Source organism: Parasteatoda tepidariorum, chromosome 3, assembly GCF_982258835.1.
Source record: "Parasteatoda tepidariorum strain Cologne lab strain chromosome 3, Ptep-v5.0, whole genome shotgun sequence".
In the NCBI taxonomy this organism is placed as follows: Eukaryota; Metazoa; Arthropoda; class Arachnida; order Araneae; family Theridiidae; genus Parasteatoda; species Parasteatoda tepidariorum.
In genome coordinates this window covers 49,905,477-49,925,928 of record NC_141757.1, presented here as the reverse complement: position 1 = coordinate 49,925,928, position 20,452 = coordinate 49,905,477, and the positions used below count along the sequence as shown (strand labels likewise).

Here is a 20,452-nt window from a genome sequence, read left to right as displayed (position 1 = left end):
TATTAATAATCAATAATTAATAGCAATTAATAATAATTAACAAGAATTATTAATAATATTAATACAATACTTATTAATAATTAACAAGAATTATTAATAATTAACAAGAATTATTAAAGATTAATAAATTTAATAATTAAAAGTTTCGCTGTATAGCAGATTTAATAAAGAAAAACACTTAATTAAAAATGGTTATCAGCTATGAAGATTTTACAGTTATTAGGATAAAGATTGAGAATATAATAATTAGATATATTTTAAAAATAATATTAGTTATGTATTTTTTAAAAAAATACGATTCTTAGACAAGTTTTGCACGTTTTCATAAAAGTAAATAAAACATTTTTCTTTTACAAGAAATTTATATACATACTTTTAAATTCTAAGAAAATAAATAAAATTAAATACAATATTATATTAACAGTCTCCATAGTATACGTGTATTCTTATAAAATTTTGTGGTATTAAAATGTGTGTGAACTAAGTATTGCCCTAACATTTTACCTGCTGGCTATCGACTAGCATTTATATAAAAGAAATAGAACCAATGCGATTGAATATGAAACTAAGTTTTATCGTAGAATCTGCCAGTCCATACATTTTTCTGCAGATTTCTCAATATTTGTCTTCTTTAGAGTCTATGCTACTTTCTGTTTTCTCATAAAGTCAAGCTCCTTTTTTAGTTAATTTTAACGTATCAAGTTTATTGAAGTTTTTCCTCTGACTGAGGATACCACCCAAGAAAATTTCTATTATTCCCGCTCAACTTAAAAATGTGATTTATTTAAGGCTATGAGCAGTAATTATAAATCTACTTAAACCGAAAATATTTTATAAAAATAATTACGGATATCAAACGAAGTTTATGATTATTTTCCAAAAAGGAAATACCCTTTAGCAGCTTATATTGGAAATGTTCAATCTTGAAAACTGCTTTCTGTTTAACACTATTTAATTTAAAATGGTATTTTCAATTCAAACATTGAAGACTATTTTATACTTATGAAAAGTATCAACTCATTGCAAATCCTTTCAGATATGACGCATTTCCAAAAGCTTTTTGAAGAAGGCACAAGCGAGTTTGATTTTCAATGGAATGCAGTACCAGAAGCTATAGGTAAGATTTATTTACGTTACAATTCTAATTTAGATTATATACTTATACTATAATTTACATGATTTATTTTTTTAATTAATCTGAAATACAAAAAATTTTTGTATTGTGGATATAAATTTATTAAAATGTAAAAGTAATATAGATAAATAAAAAATTGATATTAATGTGAAATTAAGATAGTCGTAAAAAATATCAATACTTTCAAAATTTTGTTGTAAAAAAAAGTGGATATACCTAAATACCTTCAAGAAACAATTTTTGTGGACAACAAAAGTAGCATTTAAGAACAAAATTAATGTATTTTTTTCTACATCATATTGCATTTTGAACTATTCTTATGGATTATTTTACAAAATCTTAAATATTGCATACTTAGTAAGCAAAGATTGCATGTTAAGTGCATACATATTAAGCATACATATGCATACATATTACATACATATTAAGTAAACACTGTTTAGAGTAGAAATTAAACCAAATAAACTAGCCACATCCTTATTAAATGAATTAGTAGTTCGTAAAGTTATAGATGAACTCAAAAGAGACTACTTTCTTTTGGTCTCATTGATACATCTAAAAGAATTAAATGCACATTTAATGTCAAACGAGCCAGGCAAGTATAATGAGCGTCAAATTAAAATTAAATAAAATTTATGCTACACTTGAAGTGAAGAAACTTACTATTATACGTTCAGAAGAAAGAATATTTAAATAGTGCAATATTCTTTCTTCTGAACGTACAATAGTAAATTTCTTCACTTCAAGTGTAGCGTAAATTTTATTTAATTTTAATACTTTCAGGAAACAATTATTGTGGACAACAAAAGTAACATTTAAAGACAAAATGTATTTTTCAATACATTATATTGCATTTTGAACTGTTTTTGCAAAAGCAATATGGATCACTTTACGAAATCTTAAATATTGCATACTAATTAAGCAAAGATTGCATATTAAGTGAAACTTTTTAAAATCAAAATTGAACCAAATAAACTAGCCACATCCTTATTAAATGAATTGATAGTTCGAAAAGTCATCCATGAACTGAAAAAATGAGATTACCTGCTTTTAGTCTCATTGATACATTTATAGAATTAAATACACATTTAATGTCAAGCGAACCAGGCAAGTATAATGAGCGTCTAACTAAAATTAAATAAAATTTACGCTGCACTTGAACTGAAGAAACTTACGATTATACGTTCAGAAGAAAGAATATTTAAATAGTGCTGGAAAACCGTGATTAAGGTAAACACAAAAAGAGTAACAGGGGCACCTTCAGGTCATGAATTCGTGTTTGCTAGAAATAAAAACCTGGAGCGGCTATGCTGACGAATATCCGTGGAAAGTTTTGCCCTGCATTGGGTTCAGGTCATCCGGGATAAAAAAAAAAAAAAAAGTCCCCCAATAGGGAACTTTGCAAACCATGCTTTATTATTTAAACTTGTTTTCTATATTCTCTTCTATCGACTACAAATCATTCTGTTTAAGAATACATCAGAGCATTTCGGAGTATAAAAATAAACTTATTGAAATTCTGTTTACTTAAAGTACAGTCGAACTCGTTTATAACGAGCACAAAGGGACCGTAACATGTACTCGTTAAATCCGAGTGCTCGTAATAAACGGGTCCTTAAGGCAGGCTTGCAACCAGAAGAGGGTTGGGAGGTCAAATTATTGAGTTTGCATAAAATTTAATTAATACTTACCTACTTTAATTAATTTAATTAAATACTTTTCTTAATTTAATGATAACTATCCCCCCCAACCAGCAAAAAATTTCTAGTTGCGCTACAGTCTTAAAGGAAAGAAGCAATAAACGGAAAGAAAAATAAAGGAAAAGATTCTTACCAAAACATTTATTTTTTTCATTAATCTACATATTTAAAATAGTAGTTTGTTAGCTTACTTTGAAGTTTCAGTTAACGGTTTTTTTTTTATTTTGAGCGCATTTCTTATCATTTTAAAAAAAAGATTGCAAGACAGAAAAATATTGCTCGCTAAAACCGGGTCTTGCTCGTTAAAAGCGACTTCTGTTCCATAAACTTAACATTGATCCAACCAAATATTCTCGTTTCCCTCGGTAAATCCGAGTTCTCGTTAAATCCGAGCTCGTTATAAACGAGTTCGACTGTAAAATCAAAATGCTCACACTACTCGGCATTATAAAATAAAATCGAACAATAATCCAATTAGCAAAGAAAACAGCGTTTCTAGCTTGACCACTCGCCAGAGCTAGCTCATTACAACCGAAAACTAGCAGTTTGTTAAGGAGAGCTAGCCTTCCGTAATGCCATGCTTACGTTTTCACTAATCTATCCACTGATTGGTATTAATCAGTAGCTAGCTCAAGTGACCAAAAATTTGAAATAACAAAACTGATAATAGCAGTTTGTTTCAAATGTTTAAGTCTTTAAATGAAATCCGAAACTTGCATGTCTCATTTTACACTTGGTTAATAGTAAAACAAAGGCTTAAAACTTGCAAGGAGCTCATAAAACAGTTTCGAGAAAAAGTGAATCTTGCTTAATTTACTATTAAACTCTGCAAACTGCATAAATTATATTTTACTCCTAATTTGCTGAAATTAATGAGAGATATTTTATCAAAATCTATTTTTAGTGTGTGCCTTTCCATACGTCATGGCGTTTACATCAGATAACATAGAGATTCGTCTAGTGATTAATGGTAACCTAGTACAAAGCATGGTTATGCCGAGCCTCAGGTTGATCACAGCAAAGGTAAGTAATTAGATCTTCAATATGAAAAATGCTTAACTAAAGCGTTACATGAGCAATTTGTAATAAACTAGTGCAATCTGAGAGCTGCGTGAGTTATTTTAATCTTAAAAAATATTATAAAAGAATAATATGAATAAATCTAATTAAAAGAAAATAAGAGTGTTGTACTAGATGTTTTATATTTAAGGAAAAATCTAAAGAATGTTTAACTGCAATTTTTTATTCAATTAGTTTTTAATGATTTCATCTATCAAATTGATCTTGTAGAACAGAGTTCTCTTAAATGGCATTACGGCTTAAATGGCATTCATAAATATTTGATTTACGAAATGTTTCTTGAAAGTGATTCAAAGACTTTTCAGACAAAGATAAGTATGGTGTAATTTAGACTATTATTTTTTTTTACATTTAAATTTGATTTCCGTCATAACAATCGTTGAAATGAAACTATTTTTAATTTATGTATTACAATAAGGCATAATATTATTTCGCACAAAACAATTTTTGAAACGATATTACAATTTATAATATAATATTTCAATGTATTATCAGAACCAATTAAAAAGGAATTTCATCGCACTTCTCTACTGACATTTCTTTAGCTATAAGTCTTGAAAATTTACAAAGTAAAATCTGTAAGAAATTCCAGCAATCATAGAGTATAGATGGATTAGAAGTATTTAGTTTAAGATAGTTTGAACATAACTGAATCAATAAGACATTAGAGATAAAATATGACCGGAGCTAAATTTGCAATTGCTTCCAAATATTTATTTTTCTCTCAAGCCTGAAAACCAATTAGCATTCCCTCCATTGGTATAATAATATGTGTTATTGAACTAAAATACCAACATAAATGGGAATATAAAAGAAATGTTTTCCATACTTGAAAGAGAATATCAGATACGGCATTAATAGTATAAATTTCAGTTGTTAAAAATAATTCCTGAATGCAATAATTTTATTTATTTATTTTTAATTCAGAGAAATATTTAACAGTTTATGCAAAATAGAGTCTGGTAGAAATTCTCACCCTCTGATTTATCCTATTTTCTCTTAATACATTTTAAACTATATCTGGGAAATTATCAATTCAAATCAAAATTAGCTTTATTAGAAGTAAATTAAAAATCATATGAAGATGATTGTTTGATAAGACGTCACGTTCTTAAAATTTTTATTAATTTCCATCGGATGTTAATATTTTAGTTCTTAATGTTTTTTCATTATTCTTTTGCATTTTACAGAGTGATATAATATTTGCGACGACAGCACCGGAAAGTTTTCAGGTTCGCAGAGAACGAGTTAAAGTGGATAAGATGGACCGGGATCCCAGTCTTTCCCCTCCACCCTCACCTCATTGTAAGTGGCGCATCTACTTGTACTAGAATTTGTCATTTATTTTAACACATTTTACTCATATATATTTTGTACAATGGCTGCACTTCGATCCGAGATAGCTATGGGGCTATAGTGATAAAGCTCTCTACTTCCAATTGGACAAATCAGGCTGGTCAATTCGCCACATGCTCATCCAATATCGCCAAAGACTGAAGACGGCATGAATTAGAACCTTTATATATATATACAGGGTTATTCATAATTACCTCCGCCTGTAAACGCCATTTTTCTTTGCTACAACTGGCTTCAGTGGTACATGTTACTGCCATCTACCGGCAACTGCTTAGATTAAAACTTGAATACTTTCGGAATAATTCATATGTTCTTTTTTGCCATATTCGTCTTCGTTTTTTTACTATAACGCTTCGAAAACCCGAAGGGAGTTATGAATAACCCTGTATATACGGGAATTTGTATATATACGAGAATTTGAATTCTTCTGTCAAATCAACATAAAACTCACATTTCTAAAAATATTTTGAAAAAAATAGTCTATATTAATTATAAATTGAACATCTTTTGAAAAAAAAAAAGATTAGCAGAAACTTGGATTTTTGCTTTAAAAGATTTTTAGATGACAAGTCAAAAATTTTTTACCTTAGCAGGGATCTGTCCAGACATTTTGTTAAAGGTCCGTTTTTTGTAAAATTGTGAAAAAACTACTCGTAATTTGTGAATATAAAATAAACGTTAAGTCACATTCTTTCGACCAGGGTCCGCTTTTGTGAATTTGTGCAAATAGGGTCCGTTACAGCAAAAAAAAATACTTTTTCAAGGAGTTTCTAAATTGCAAAGACATACAAGATTATGCTCAATGCTGTAAAATTGTAATTAAAAAAATTAAATTTTAAATAAACAGCAAATGCAGCTACTAAATAAGCGATGCAACATACAAATATTTGGTATTTAGCCTATACTGCTGAACGCAGAATATTAATTTCGGACGAATAAAGGAAGAAGCGTCTGCGGAAGACAAAATTTAGTTCGTTTACGTCTGTCTTTCTCCCCCCCCCCCTTCCTGGGAAGGGTTTATTCGATTAACAGAACAATAATGAAGATAAACAAATTTGTGAAGGGTCCGTTTTTAAGTTAAAATATTTTGTGAAGGGTCCGTTTTCATGAAAAGATATTTTGTGAAGGGTCCGTTAACGGACCCAAATTTCTTCTAAGCAGATCCCTGTTAAGATTTAAAAAAAATATTTCCAGTAGGTTTTCTTCCAGTCTTTTTTCAGTAGGAATATCGTTATTAGGCAGGTTATATATCCCTCAAAATAGGAAAAAAACGTTTATACTCTAGAAACTGGTGTTTTAGAACTATCTGGTTTAATACTATTCTCATGATATTGTAATTGCATTGCAACTTAAGCAATACAAAATATGAAATTAACTGAACGAGAAAGCTCCAACGTTTAACCGATGTCAATTTTGCCCTAACAAATTTTTGCAGATAGATCAAAAAACATAAAGAGATGTTCATTTTGCCTCAGATTATGCTCTTCAAGAAGTTATAGTCCTGTATTTCCCTGACCTTTTAAATACTCCCTGGATCATTTGCTGAATTTCACTCTGCAACTTATACCTTATAACAATTAACGGTGTTTTTGAGACTTATTTGAGATGTTAGGGTGAATTTGAGATTTATTTGAAGTTGAGTTCAATAACTACTATAAGAAAACAACCTCCCAAGGTTTATAATCAAGGTGTTGTTGATGCATATCTCCGTTGTTTATCAACGCTAAATCAGGTCTATGAAGTCTGTCACAGTAAGAGAGTGTGATGGTCCCTCTAAGAATCGAGTTTGTGAAAAGATCTTCTCTGGAAAGCCCCAGATAATCTAGTATATCACAGTTTGGGAAAACCCTTTTCATATTAGAATTAGACAGGTCTCAAATTCAAACTGATAAGCCTGATGGCTGTCCCGCCTACAAAACTTGAGTGATAAAGCACAACCAGGACACCTTCCCTGGTATCATTGGTGAACAGGAATCAAGGTGTATAAAGCTAATTTAGTCACACTAGGTTGTTTTGAGGTTGAAAAAATCTATCTTGGAACAACCGGCTTAAAGTTGTTTTTGAGATTTGCATTTTTTTTTTCTTTTTGCAGTTCAATCAAATAACTATCTTTGAAATGCGAATATTCCCAGATTTCAACTAAAAATATTATTGAATTATATATAGGTTTGATTTTATGAGGTGTAAATGAGGTTGAAATTTAGGATTATGGAGGTCATTTTTGGTGCAACACATAACTTCATTTTCTACACCTCAAGTGTTTTTTTTTACACCTGTCAACCTCAAAACAGCCTCATAAACACTTTATTTTTTGTCGACGAATGAAAGAAAAGAAAAATTTTAAAAGAAAACACAACTTGTTAGAAATAAGAATTACATCTTAAGTATTATTTACAATAACGAAGCTCTTTCTTTTTTGCAGCTATGGGTGGCTACGCTCCATATCCATTTGATGGAGTGAAGCCGTTCAGAATCTTTCGCATTTCATACACGTCTCTAACTGGAAGCTCACCCAGTGAGAGAAGAGTTCCAACTCCATCAACCCCAACTACCAATTCAATGCTCAATGCCACTTCTTCAGGTCTCACTTACCTCACCCCGGACGCACAGGTATAGCATCCAGTTTGGTATTAATTTTTAGGTGAATATTATTTCCATCTTCGATACTTTGTAGACGTAGATTAAAGAAAGTGTGTATTGTAAATTAAGAAAAGAACATAGAATGTGTAATGGGTTAATATTTTCTTTCGGTTGAACACGTACTAAGGCTAAAGCTTTTTTCAGATTGTTAGTGCATGTTTATTTTTCAAAGGCATACATTAAAGTGATGTGCACCATTTTAAATTTTTTCCACTAATAAATTCAAAATATTAGTGTATTGGAAAAGAACTCTTAGCACTAATTGATTATGTAGGAATGTTTTTTGTAAATATTTAATCATCGCAAGTTCACTTCTGGCTTTCTTTGACATTAACCTATTTGTTTTTGATCAATATTATTGAAACATATGCATGGCAGAGACATTTTATACAAACTTACCCACATGCTTTAGATTTTAAATTTTTTTATTCATTAGGATTTTTTTGAAAAACTCGTTACGGAAAATTTGTTTCTATGTAAGGATGTATCTAAATAAAATTAATGAATTTTGCTGTGAGGAATAAAAGAGAAGCTCAAAATGTCAGAAACGACGAAGGTAATTTTATTTTTGTAAATATATTATAGAGAATTTAAATATAAGCTAAGTTAGTTCAAATAATTTGGTGTTAGGAAGCATAAAATAAAACATAGAAAAAAAATCCATTATTCATCCCCAAGCATTATTTAGCCACAATATGGTTTCAACTTTTTTGTTAAAGCTGCTGGAATTAATAAGTGCATCTTTTAAAATCAATTGAAATTCAAATGACTCTCATTTTTAATACATGCGCGGTACAAGATTAAAACAGTTTTTAATTTCCCTTAATATTTGTGAATTATGTTTCTTCTTGAAAATTCAAGCTACTTCTTCAATATCTAATAGTAATTTTCAACAGCAACTCCCTTGCTTGATGGTGGTACCAATCGTGAAATTTGTTTAGAGTAATTTTGTGAGTAGTTTGCCATTAGTGGATCCTTTCCTGTCCAAAAACATTTAAACCAGTCAAAGCAAAATTTTCAACTTATTGCGTACACTAACATTGCGCGCGTTTTGGACGCAACAAAACTTCATATTTTCCAGTTAAGTTTGAAATTTTCGTAAATCTGTTTCTTTTGTTCAGTATCTTCGTTAGCATTCACTTAAATGCATTTTTAATTATCATTGCTTTCGATATATCCACCCATTCACAAACTTTTGTACTATCAAGACTTTAATTTAAAAGATTTTTTTAATTTGTACGATTTTTATTCTCAAAAATTGCATTTTAAGTTTGATTAGCAGAGCATTACCCATATTTAAAACGTTTAAGCTCATATGCAGTAGAACAAAATTCTACACACTCGACTAAATATCAACCGGTCATAAGTTATTTAGTAAAACAAAGTAATAACTGTGGTAGTTTAACATACATTTCAACAATTTATTACTAGTTCGTTAAGTTTTAATTGCTTATGCGAGCACAGACACTGCCTCATTTCTCAGTTTGCCATTGCTCACTGCCTCAGTTTTTATTATCTTTTCGTGTTTTCTATTAAAAAATATAGACATGCTATTTGTTTATGCTAAAATTATGTTATTCAATCTCACTTTCAATCGTTTGAATCTATTGAGGTTTCAATTTGATTGAATCAAACTAGATCCTTTGAGCCTATAAAGTTACATGATTTCATTCCGTATTTTGAGTAAATCTTGATTTTATCGTTTTAATAGTAAAAAACAGACCATCTAGATTAAAATTAAAAGCATGTCTCTTTATCATATTTACAGATTTTTAACAAATCAAACTGATTTTTGTATATATATTATTTTTCTTTCTATAGATAAATATTTTTTTATTTAATAGCAATAGCCGAAATAATAAAATAGCTCATAAATGTTTAATGCTTTTTCGGAAAAAAAATTTGAATCTTAGAGTTCTATAGGTTAAATCAAAATCTCACTGCTGAAATTTTAACATTTTGAAAAAAACTCATTTTAACTAATTTAATGAAATAGGAAAAATATAATTTGTATTATTTTTGAAAATTTCAACTTTTGTTCCTGATTACATATATAAAAGATAATAAATATATTATTTAAAATTGGATGAATATAATTGAATTAAAGTAGAATAAAGGAGCAGGCGCTGTAATCACCTATGCCGTTTCCAATTTAACCATTGCTACAAATCCTAAGAGATATTAAGAAAGGTGCTTAAAGCTAAGTCTGAGTCCAAAAAAAAGTAAGAAGATAAAAGGACACAAGAGCACCTCAATTTCATCAAACTAAAGTTTTGGATTTTTTTTAACGGCCGGCACTGAAATTATCGTTCTTTGCCATGAAAGATGCCACTGGTGTTGTTCATTTTGCGTTGTCTGGTGAGCACCTTGTGATCAAAGTCACAAAGGCGAGTAACATGACCCCACTGCCACAGATATTCGTTTATAGGGTGGGCCACAATCACACACAACAGAGGACAGCACACAGAGAAACATCCATGCCCTGAGCGGGATTCGAACCCGCAGCCATTGGCTTCGCAGGTCTGGCAAGCTAATCGTTTGGTCCCCTGGCCGGCTACTTAAGATTTTGAGACTTGTCGAACCCATTAATAATTATTTAAAAGCTGGTTCAAAATTGAGAAAATAAATAGTTTATATCTTAACTAGTTTTGGGAAGTTAATGCTAAATTAATTTACAATATAGAGTACTAATATCATATAATTCAGAAGTGATCATTGTCAAAAGTGACTTACATAGGGTAAAATTTGAAGTTAATGAAATTTGAGGAACTAGAACAATTACAAATTAATCTCGAAAGGGAAAAATGTTACATGTTTTCTTTTTTGTCGAATATAAAAGTTGGGTCGGCCTGTCTGTATGATGATCCGGGAGCTGACCTCAAGTCAGAAAGGTCTTTGGTTCAAACCCCGGATAAGACATGAGTTTTCTTTTCTTCTCATCCCTGTACTATCTGTCCTGCTTTCGGCAGGAGAAACGTTGGCTCACTTACTATGGGGTCCACGAGGAAGTGGTAACATGTCTGCTGTTCTGATATCCGAATGACAAAAGTCAATATCCGGGTGGAATCCGGCATTGGAAAATAAATATTATCGTTATTGCAATTGCTCAAAAGATTTGGTACAATTCCTCTTATTTTTCTAAACTAATCAATAATGTTGGCAATATCGTCATTACATGCACTTCATCCTGTTAGTTTTGTCTTTTCCGTGCTTGTATTAACAAAATTGGTTACTCAAATTATTTTAATTATCACTCAAATTTTTTTGAATTTTTGAAATATAAATTTTTTAATTGTAATTGCGCATGTAACTTTAATTATAATTATGATAATAATTTCAATTACTTTTATTGCTAATTCAATTTCAGAATAATTTCAATCAAATATTGAACAATACGTTCAATATTTGACTGAAAATTAAGAGCACTGTGCTATCGTATGTAACTGTGCTACCATCATTTTTAAAAATGATTAATTAAACCCTACTTTGCAACTTGCTAATTTCCCATTAAAAAAGCGAATGTTCCTGTGCACCCTCGTTGTTTTTTTTTGTCGTATGCCTGTTTAGGCAGTGGGGGAGCGATTGTTCCTGTTTTTCAGTGGCGCCATCTAAGGCCAGGAATTTGACTCCTGCCACGCCATTCACACAACCACAACCCGTTTATAGGGCGGGTCACATTCACACACAAAGGAGAAAGGACACAGAACACGCAGAGAGAGAAAGAAACATCCATGTCTTGCCCGGGATTCGAACCCAGGACCTTTCTGATGCAAGGACAGTTCCCTGCCCCCTACACAGGCCGGGTGGCACCCTCGTCTATTGTGGAACCTTATTAATATATGAATATATGAAGCATAATTAGAAGTGACAATGTAGATTATTTATTGCAGGTTGACCATCACTCTGGGGAAAGTAATAGATTGAGAGCGGAAGCTGCTGCCAGACCAAGCAGGAGTGCTTCTTCATCTCCTTTGCCGCAACTGCCCTTTCATCGGCAGCCCTCCCCTACCAGGGGATTGAACAGAGATCATATCCATTCTGCTAGCTCAGATTCTGGACTGGGCAAAAGCCTCGGCTCAACGCCACCCCCAAGTCCTTTTGTTGTGGCCGAGCAAGATCCTGCAGCATTTCAAGAAAAATGACGAAAAAACTTCAACAAAAAATAACTTCGTTCCGTGTTTGTCTAAATGTTTATTCATATTTATCATCGTTCTAAACATTTGTAGTAAAAATGGACAGAATATATGAACTTTATAAAAGAATTGATAATCGGACACATTTTAACTAAAGAAAAAAATCTTTCTATGTTACTGATTTATTATGAAGAAAGTTTAAGAAAAATACTTTTTGTTTTCATTTTGCTAATGACTTATTATAATGAATAGTAAGAATATCGTAACTTAAAGATTGTTTCACGATACCAAAGTGAATGAGATTTCTAATTAAATGCATTGAATCTATTATATATTGCAATTGTTACCCTAACAAACGAGTGCATTCAACTATAAATATTGTTTCGAGAAACATATTCATACAATTTCGAAAGAAATATCAAATAGAAGAATTGACTTACCTAATTTTATTCTTTACATGTCTGAACGCTTTGACCAATAAGAAGCAACTCGTAATCGGTCAACAAAGTTTGGGCAGAAGACAATGTTTAGAATTTTTAACATTACTTCTATATTCAATTGCAAAATAATAGTCGTTAATATGACCTATTTTCTGTATGAAGTTATCGGTCAGCAAAGTGTTAATACTACAACGCAAAATACAAAATTTGAGTTAATTTTATAGGAGTTTATAAAGTGGGCTATCTTATAATAAGAAGAACTTATCTTGGGGAGATATATATTTTTAAGGATTGTCAACTCAAAATAAAAAATCACAAAGTTAACAATTAAAAAGTTTTATTTGTTTTAAACTTAATCATCCAAGTTTACTCTTAAAATAAAACGTAAAAGCTTCTAGCATTTATAATTGTATGGTTAATATGTTTAAACTATATTGTCCTAACAGATGCTATTTTTCTTATATTACGGTAATATAATATCGGAGAAATATATCTCCATTAAAGTCTTTCTGTCCATTTTTGCTGCAAATTATCATAATGTAGCACTTGGCTGCAGCTGCTACAAAAATTTAAATTTTGATCATTATAATGAAATATTTTATTACACTATTTATTAAGCACAGCTGAGAATAGCTTTGAAATTTATAATAACAAACTTATAAAACTCATTTTTTGCTACTTTTATATTTTCTCTTTTTTACTTAAAAATAATTTTATATTTATGCAACAAATTCTAAATATTTTATGATCAAAAATGCTTCAGAATTTCATGCTATATGATATAAAATAATTTAAGAGTAGAAGCTACATGATTTTCTATGTTTGAATTACATTTTGGTTTTATCTAAATCAAACAAAAATTAAAGAAAATTTATTTAAAGGACCCCATAACGATAAGTAAAACTTTCAAATTGCTTAGGAGATAGTTGAATTAAAAATACAGTGATTTATTGAAATAGGATATTTTTGTATATTATGTTATAACTAGTAAAATTCCCAAAAATCTAAAGTTTATGAATTGAAAACAATAATGAGGAACAGCTTCATACAAAAATGTCAATTTTTTGAAAAGAATCTGGGCTATTATCCCCCCCCCATCTTCAATTTAAATTTTTTTAAAAAATCACATTTTTTTCAGAAAATGTTAATTATAAAATTTATCATTATTCTAACAAACAAATACGAAATTAAATTTTTATTTGAAGCAGATACAATTTTTGTTATTTTGCCTTCTTACAAAATATAAATTGCGTTTTACCATTTCAATCAAATCAAATGAGTCATCGTAATAAATATGTTCTGTCATATTTCTTTTATCTTAATTTCTTGGAGGTAGAAACTTTTGACGAAATCAAATTTTTATATTATTTCCTTCTTCTATTTTTCGAAAAATAAAAGCCATTTTATTCCTTTTTTTTAACAACTAAATTTATGTTATATAAATCAAAGTAAATAAAGGGTTAACTTTGTAGCTACATGTGATTTAATACTAAGCAACGTGAAAAGAACATAAACAATGCCACATTTAGTACTTATGTGGCATTCTTGAAAGATTTCGGTTCTATGAGGAAGAACTGAAGATGGTTCTTAACTGTAGAACCCAAACTGTGTATGCTTACGCTGCATAATTTGTGCTATGCTTTTTTAACGTTTTTCAGCTTCATTCTTTTTTTAAGTTTTTCAGCTAATATTTATTTTAAAAAAAATTTAACACTTTAGTAATTGATAAATGCGCTCAGAACATTCCTGCTAAAATTTCAGTAAACTTAACAAAAATTTTATTTTTATGTCCCAAAGCCATTTTTGTAACAGCTGCAGCTTTCAAAACTATGCACAAACTTTTCAACTTGCATAAAATACCTTTTTACACAAATTCGCTGTGGATTTCATCTGTTTGCTTTAATAATAATCCTCAGCATATGTTTATATACGAAGTATTCTTTATATGTCAATGTTATACTCGCCTTTAAATCTATAAAATCTAGTCAAATGTGTCTTTGTCCATAGAAATGAAGTTTAACTATTACGGAAAACTATCTTTATTCTTAATTAACACGAAATGAATATTAAAACAGAGGTTTGAAGGAAACATATGTGATATTGTAAAAAAAAATATATTGATCCGAATACTTGCTCATTAAAAAATCAAATTATGAATTGAAAAATATGCAGTTTAATCCATAAAAAATATTTTGAGACCTTCAAAAATTTTAAAAAACTAATAACTTTCTTTTTGATTAATAAATTTTTTGCATTATGTTTTTTAAACTATATTTTGTCTTTATGTTATTTTTAGGTTAGAGTTAGTGCACACGAATATAATTTCATATGATAGAAAAGCAATTGCAATTATTTAAATAACACTTATTGACTCTTTCTAGTTTTTAGTTATGGTTTATTGTTTCAATTGGTTTTCTTACTGAATATTATGAAATCATTAATCGAAGCAAAATATAACTTTGAAAGTAAAAATTTTCAAAAGTAATAGAGCTGCTGCAAAAACTTATTTATTAACAAGGAACTAACTTGTTAATTTAATGTTTAGTTTATTTTTGAGCATAGTTAATTTAGTGTGCGGTTCAATATGAATTTAAATTTATTTCGTCTATTAACTTAATTATACTCGTAACTAAATTACTTCATTAAATAAAATTTATTCTTTATTAATTTTAGTTTAAATAATTTAAATAAAATTCAAATAACATCAAAACTTGTTTGCAAAACCAGTAATTGATTTATCTCGTCTCTATAGAAGCAATTGCATATTTTCTACATTTCTAAAAAACATTTGATAAATAATTACTACTTAGTTTAAAATTATTTCTTTCTAATAATTTCAACTTCATTCAAATCATTTCTTTCTAATAATTTCATCTTCATTCAAATTATTTATACTTTTAAAATATAACTGTTTCGTTTTTGAGAAAAAATTATCCCTACTAGTTATACCCAAACTAATTATAAAAAAAACTAATGTTATTTAAAATAAGGTAAAATAAAATCGACATTATTAAAATACTTTTTCATCATGTACATGAAATAAAAAGTACCTCTTGATTAGTGTTGCGTTCGGCAAGTATGATTGATGTCAAATAACAGTGTTATGTATTGTTGAATGTGAAATAAAAGCGATTTATATGAATGTCTATAAGAATTGTGTGGTACACATGTTTGTTGTATTTATATTTCGTATCCATCTTTTAAATCAATAATTGTGCCGACACGATTGAGTGAAAAAACTATATATATTTATGCATTTGTATTACACTGTTTTTGCTAAACATATCTCAAAGTATGTGTTAGAAAAAGTAAGATTGTTAAATTCACTAAAATTTAAATTTAAACATTGTTGTATGAAATGCATTAAGTAAAAAGTAATATTAAAGATAACAGAATCTTACGACTTACTTTTATATTACTTTTAACTCATTTGGTGTTTTTTTATTACAAAGTAATATCTATTTCAAAGTGTTATCAGAGTAGTAATAAACATAGCTGCTATAAATATAGAAACTAAAAATGTTTAAGTTTATTTTAATTTTCTTATGAAATTTTTCAATTTTGAATGCTTATTCATAAAAGTTAAAAATTTTAAAATATTTATATGAATGTTAATAAGTACAAAATAGCGTAGCAAATGTAATTTATAGATGAAAAAATGTAAAGCTTTATATATTTAGTTCATGTTATTAATGAAATAACATGGTAGATATACATTAAAAAAATCTATAACTCTAAGGAAGATTATAAATTTTAATATATCACTTGATTTTAAATGATTGGGACAATTATTTACATGGAAGAGTGAAATATTTTTTAAATGAAATCTTTGTTATCTTCGATTACTTATTGCAAAAAGTACTTGCTTATTGAGATGACAATGACCAAATGAGCTTGCTAATCAATTTTAAGAGATAAAAATGAAAAATTTATAATCTAGAAATTTTGTTATCAATCTACAAAATGTGGAATAGATATTTTGAGAGGAAAGACTTGCATTAAAGTTTAATTTCAATTACACTACTTTTCTTTTTAAGCGTTTCTACGAAAAAAGGAAACTTCAAAAATTCCAACGTTTAATGTTTTAAGAAATATTCATTCTTAAATTATAGTAGAAAATAAACTTCTAGATATAATGCTAGATGTTTAGATAGTTCATTCTACATTTTGAAATAAAAAAAAATATTTTTCTCTATTAAACCAATCTCTACAACAAAGCTGAAAGCGAATGCATAATTGACCAATTGCTTGGTTAACATTACGCATTTATAACTCCAGAATTATTCTACGTTTCCTTCGCCAATATATATTTTTGTGCCAAATATTTTGGATGCTTTTCATCCTTTTAGCTGTAGAAATATCTGCTCATGATTTGATTTATTTTTCTTATGCTGAATCAAAATGTTGCAGCTATTTTTGTTTTTTCCTTTAATTTTTTCTTTTTTTTTTCTTTTTCAAAACGAGCTATTTAAGGAGAGTTAAGATTTCTGACTAAAAATGGGACATTTTACTTTCATTTTCTGATTAACTGATTAGAATTGTTTAAAAATGGAAATTTTACCTGTTGGGAACAGCACTTTTTGGAAACAACAATTTAACACAACCGTACTAAAAAAGATTCGTTCTAATATAATTAAAACAAGAAACAATTGAAGGAATCCTATTTGAAGACATGTCTGTTTCAATGTTATAAACAGGGGAATAATCATTAATTCCTATCTACAATTCATAGTTTTGTTCTAACGATTATTAATTATAATATAAAAAACTGCATATCTCGTAAATTTAATTTTTGATAGCATTCATATCTTTCTTGTTTACTAAAATAATTTCCTTGACTAAACATTTGGAAAAACATGAGGTATTAAAATCAAACTATTCGTATCAAATTTTTAAATTATTGATTAAAATAGAAAAAAAAAACACTCTTAATTAAAGACATGATGTCGACCTTTCTTTATCTAACGGTATTTTAAAACTTCAAACAGTTAATAACTTTTTTCAATCAGTAGGTAGGTATATAATAATCAAATACATCAATACGATTCTCAATTATAATTGAAAATCAAGAGGGGAGAACGGTCTCACTATTTTATTTATTTTGAGGATTACTAAGTTTTCACAAACCAATAACGTGGAAAATCTGTTCTCTCGGAGAGTTATTAAACAGTGAAAATGGGTAGAGTTGCACAAAAATGGTTGCTGTTCAACAGTAGAAAACAAGGAGCAAGAAAAGTGCAGTAAAGACGATGGCGAGAACATCAAATTTATGATGTGAATTTTTTTAAATTTCTTGAAACTTTTAGAAGATGTAAAAGAATGCCTGAGACAACCGTACATGTTTTTATCTTTACGATTTCAATTGAATATTTGCTACTGAAAATTCTAAAACTTGAAATTCGTTTTTGTTTCAAGAATCAGCTTTCATTTACATAAAACATTCTTTCCCATTTATCCTGAATTGAAGCAAAATTTTTATACACTTCAGTGAAAAAGTTACAATATTTCTCAGCCATAACTAATTTTATGATATATAATGAAAAAATTGAGTATTTTAAGTTGTTTTTGAGCATAAAAGTATGCCTAGAATAATTTTGTTCTACATATTTCAATGCTACCAATTTACTACAGCGATAATTTATTTCCCTTTCCCTGTTTACTAGTTAATTTTAAATATAATTCGAAAAGTTATTGCAGAAGTTCTTTTAATATCTTATCCAATTTGATTCAGCATAAAGACGGCGTTTGAAATAATTCCGTAATCTACTTATGAAATTTGAAATAATTTCTGTTAGCTTCTTTAGTGATTTTTCTCAAAGTATTGTACATATCAATACGAGTGTATTCAATTTTAATTCAACTTCTTTTTAATTCCCAATTAGACATAGTAACTCAAGTTTTTGAACGCCTACTGTTTTGCGCTGTTATTTTGTATACATTTCTAATGACGAAATGTGTGTGGACAATACATCAATACACTCTGCATATTGTGATGTTATGTTTGTCTATGCTGTTTCAAAATAATGTTCTTCAGAACTTTTCTTGTACATATTATAAATATACAATGACTATTATTGTATACATGAAGTTTATTGAATGTCTGTAATATTTTCATATTAAAAGTGTTTTCATCTGTAATTGTATTTATTTGCCTTCTGCGCATTCTGATATATTACTAATTTTTTTAAATAAAAAATTTAAGTCGAAACAAATGAAATCTTATAACAATGATTAATTTAAAAATAGGTGTATTTCTGATTTTTTTTCTAGTACGGGATTTTAAATTCCTTTTCAAATCAAATTTTTGATCTAATTCGCATCATAAAAGTGGATAAGAGTTCAATGGCATAAGAACGGAATAGATAATCCTGTGCTAAATATGAATGATAGTGCTAATCTATGAAAGGTGATATAAACTGAAGCAAAAAATCAAGTCATACCATTTTATTTTACATTTAATAACCGTCGTTGAACAGCCGAACCAATCCTGAGTTTACGACAACCAATGTTAAACTTCGGAGCCTTGTTATTTTGAATCTAATCCAGAAGAAAAGAGAACTCCTGCGATAAAATATTGGGACATATTTGTCTTCAAGGAGGATTTTTTCACGGAACTAATCCGAATTTGCATTATATGGAGAGGAAAGCCAAGAAAACATGACACGGTTGTCCTAAAGGCAAAAGGACTTTAACCCATGATAAGTTTACAAATGAGAATAATTAACGTCAGCACTGTGGTTGGTGCGAGCTGGTTGCAGAATTCGTATTGACCAGCCATCGCTGGGATTCAAACCTGGGTTACTTCATTAGAAGGACCACTGAGGTCAGTTATGATTAATACAGGTTTTCAAGTAAAAAAATGTAAAAACAATAGAATTTTATTCTTAAAATACTGATCCTCTAGGAATAAGTAATTATCCGCTCTTCTTTAATGGGTAGTAACTGCAGCGAATAGATACATACATTGTAGTAGATGCAAGCTGATATATTGTAAAAGCTCAATATATCGGTTTGCTTAATTGTTTTGATCCATCACTTAAAACAGATTCGCTATAACAGCAAATGCCAAGAAAAATATAGAAAGCAAGATGGCGTAGTTTTGCAATATGCTGGTCGATGACTTGACTTGAAAGCTATGGTTTTCCGGGAGAAAATATCTGGCAACTATGTGAAAATTGATTAGGTTAGTTACTGTGCAAATCGGAACCTTGACTTTAGGAAATGACTTACAAAGTATGCGTTTTTAGCAAATAAACATTTACAGATAAATGCAGTAATAGCGCAAGCACTAGTTGTTGCACAAGGGAGCATAAAAAATATTTTTAAACTGGTAAATTTTAACGTAATTTTTTATTGTCATGGATACGAAAGGAGCCATAAAAAATGTGACAAACATTTGTTTTCAGAAAAAGAACAAAGTGCCATAAGTTACAAATAGGAAGGCAATCATTAGAAAGTCAATTTTTGTTGTCAATTAAATTTATGTTAATCAAAGGAAGTTAGATATAGGCCTATAAACAGCTTATTCTACATCAGCAAAATATTTAAAAAATCTCAACGACTCTATAAGCTTCCCTTACAGTTATAATTCCCATAAGGACTTCCTAAGATTTATACAACAGTCATTGTTTTTTATTCTAGATTATAAAATTAATTTACATAATGGATCAATAAATACTGATTTTGCTGTAAGAAAGTAAAAAAGATTCCCATTTGAAGTATCTTGTTGTAATAACATTGGAGAATCATTAAATGCAAACAATTAAAAAAGATTTCGGATTATTAATATATTAATAAGAGAAGAACTTTGGTATGCCAAATATGACTGCCATTTGAAAAAACAATTTATTAAAATTTAATGACTTAGAAACATTTGGTTTGCTGCTTCTATTTAAATCCCCTAGTTATTTTGCTTCAAAGTTTCAAGGCTAATGAAAGTTTTTTATTTCTCAAAACGAAGCACAGTTT

The 20,452-nt window shown here is 28.9% G+C and overlaps 1 protein-coding gene across 7 annotated transcripts in view; it reads left to right on the top strand.

The window, feature by feature from the left end:
- Positions 1–13,527, top strand: part of LOC107436145 (GTPase-activating Rap/Ran-GAP domain-like protein 3) — a 607,350-nt gene extending 593,823 nt beyond the window's left edge. For 5 of the 7 annotated variants that reach the window (XM_071179217.2, XM_016047730.4, XM_071179220.2 and 2 more), the window contains 5 exons: positions 1,037–1,117; positions 3,740–3,858; positions 5,106–5,220; positions 7,694–7,881; positions 11,802–13,527. In XM_071179217.2, coding sequence (XP_071035318.1) covers positions 1,037–1,117; positions 3,740–3,858; positions 5,106–5,220; positions 7,694–7,881; positions 11,802–12,053 — 755 coding nt within the window. In that variant the 3' untranslated portion in view covers positions 12,054–13,527. Of the gene's footprint in view, positions 1–1,036; positions 1,118–3,739; positions 3,859–5,105; positions 5,221–7,693; positions 7,913–11,801 lie in introns of all 7 variants that reach the window. The other 2 variants (XM_071179231.2, XM_016047735.5) reach the window with 1 other exon arrangement.
- Positions 13,528–20,452: the final 6,925 nt, after the last annotated feature.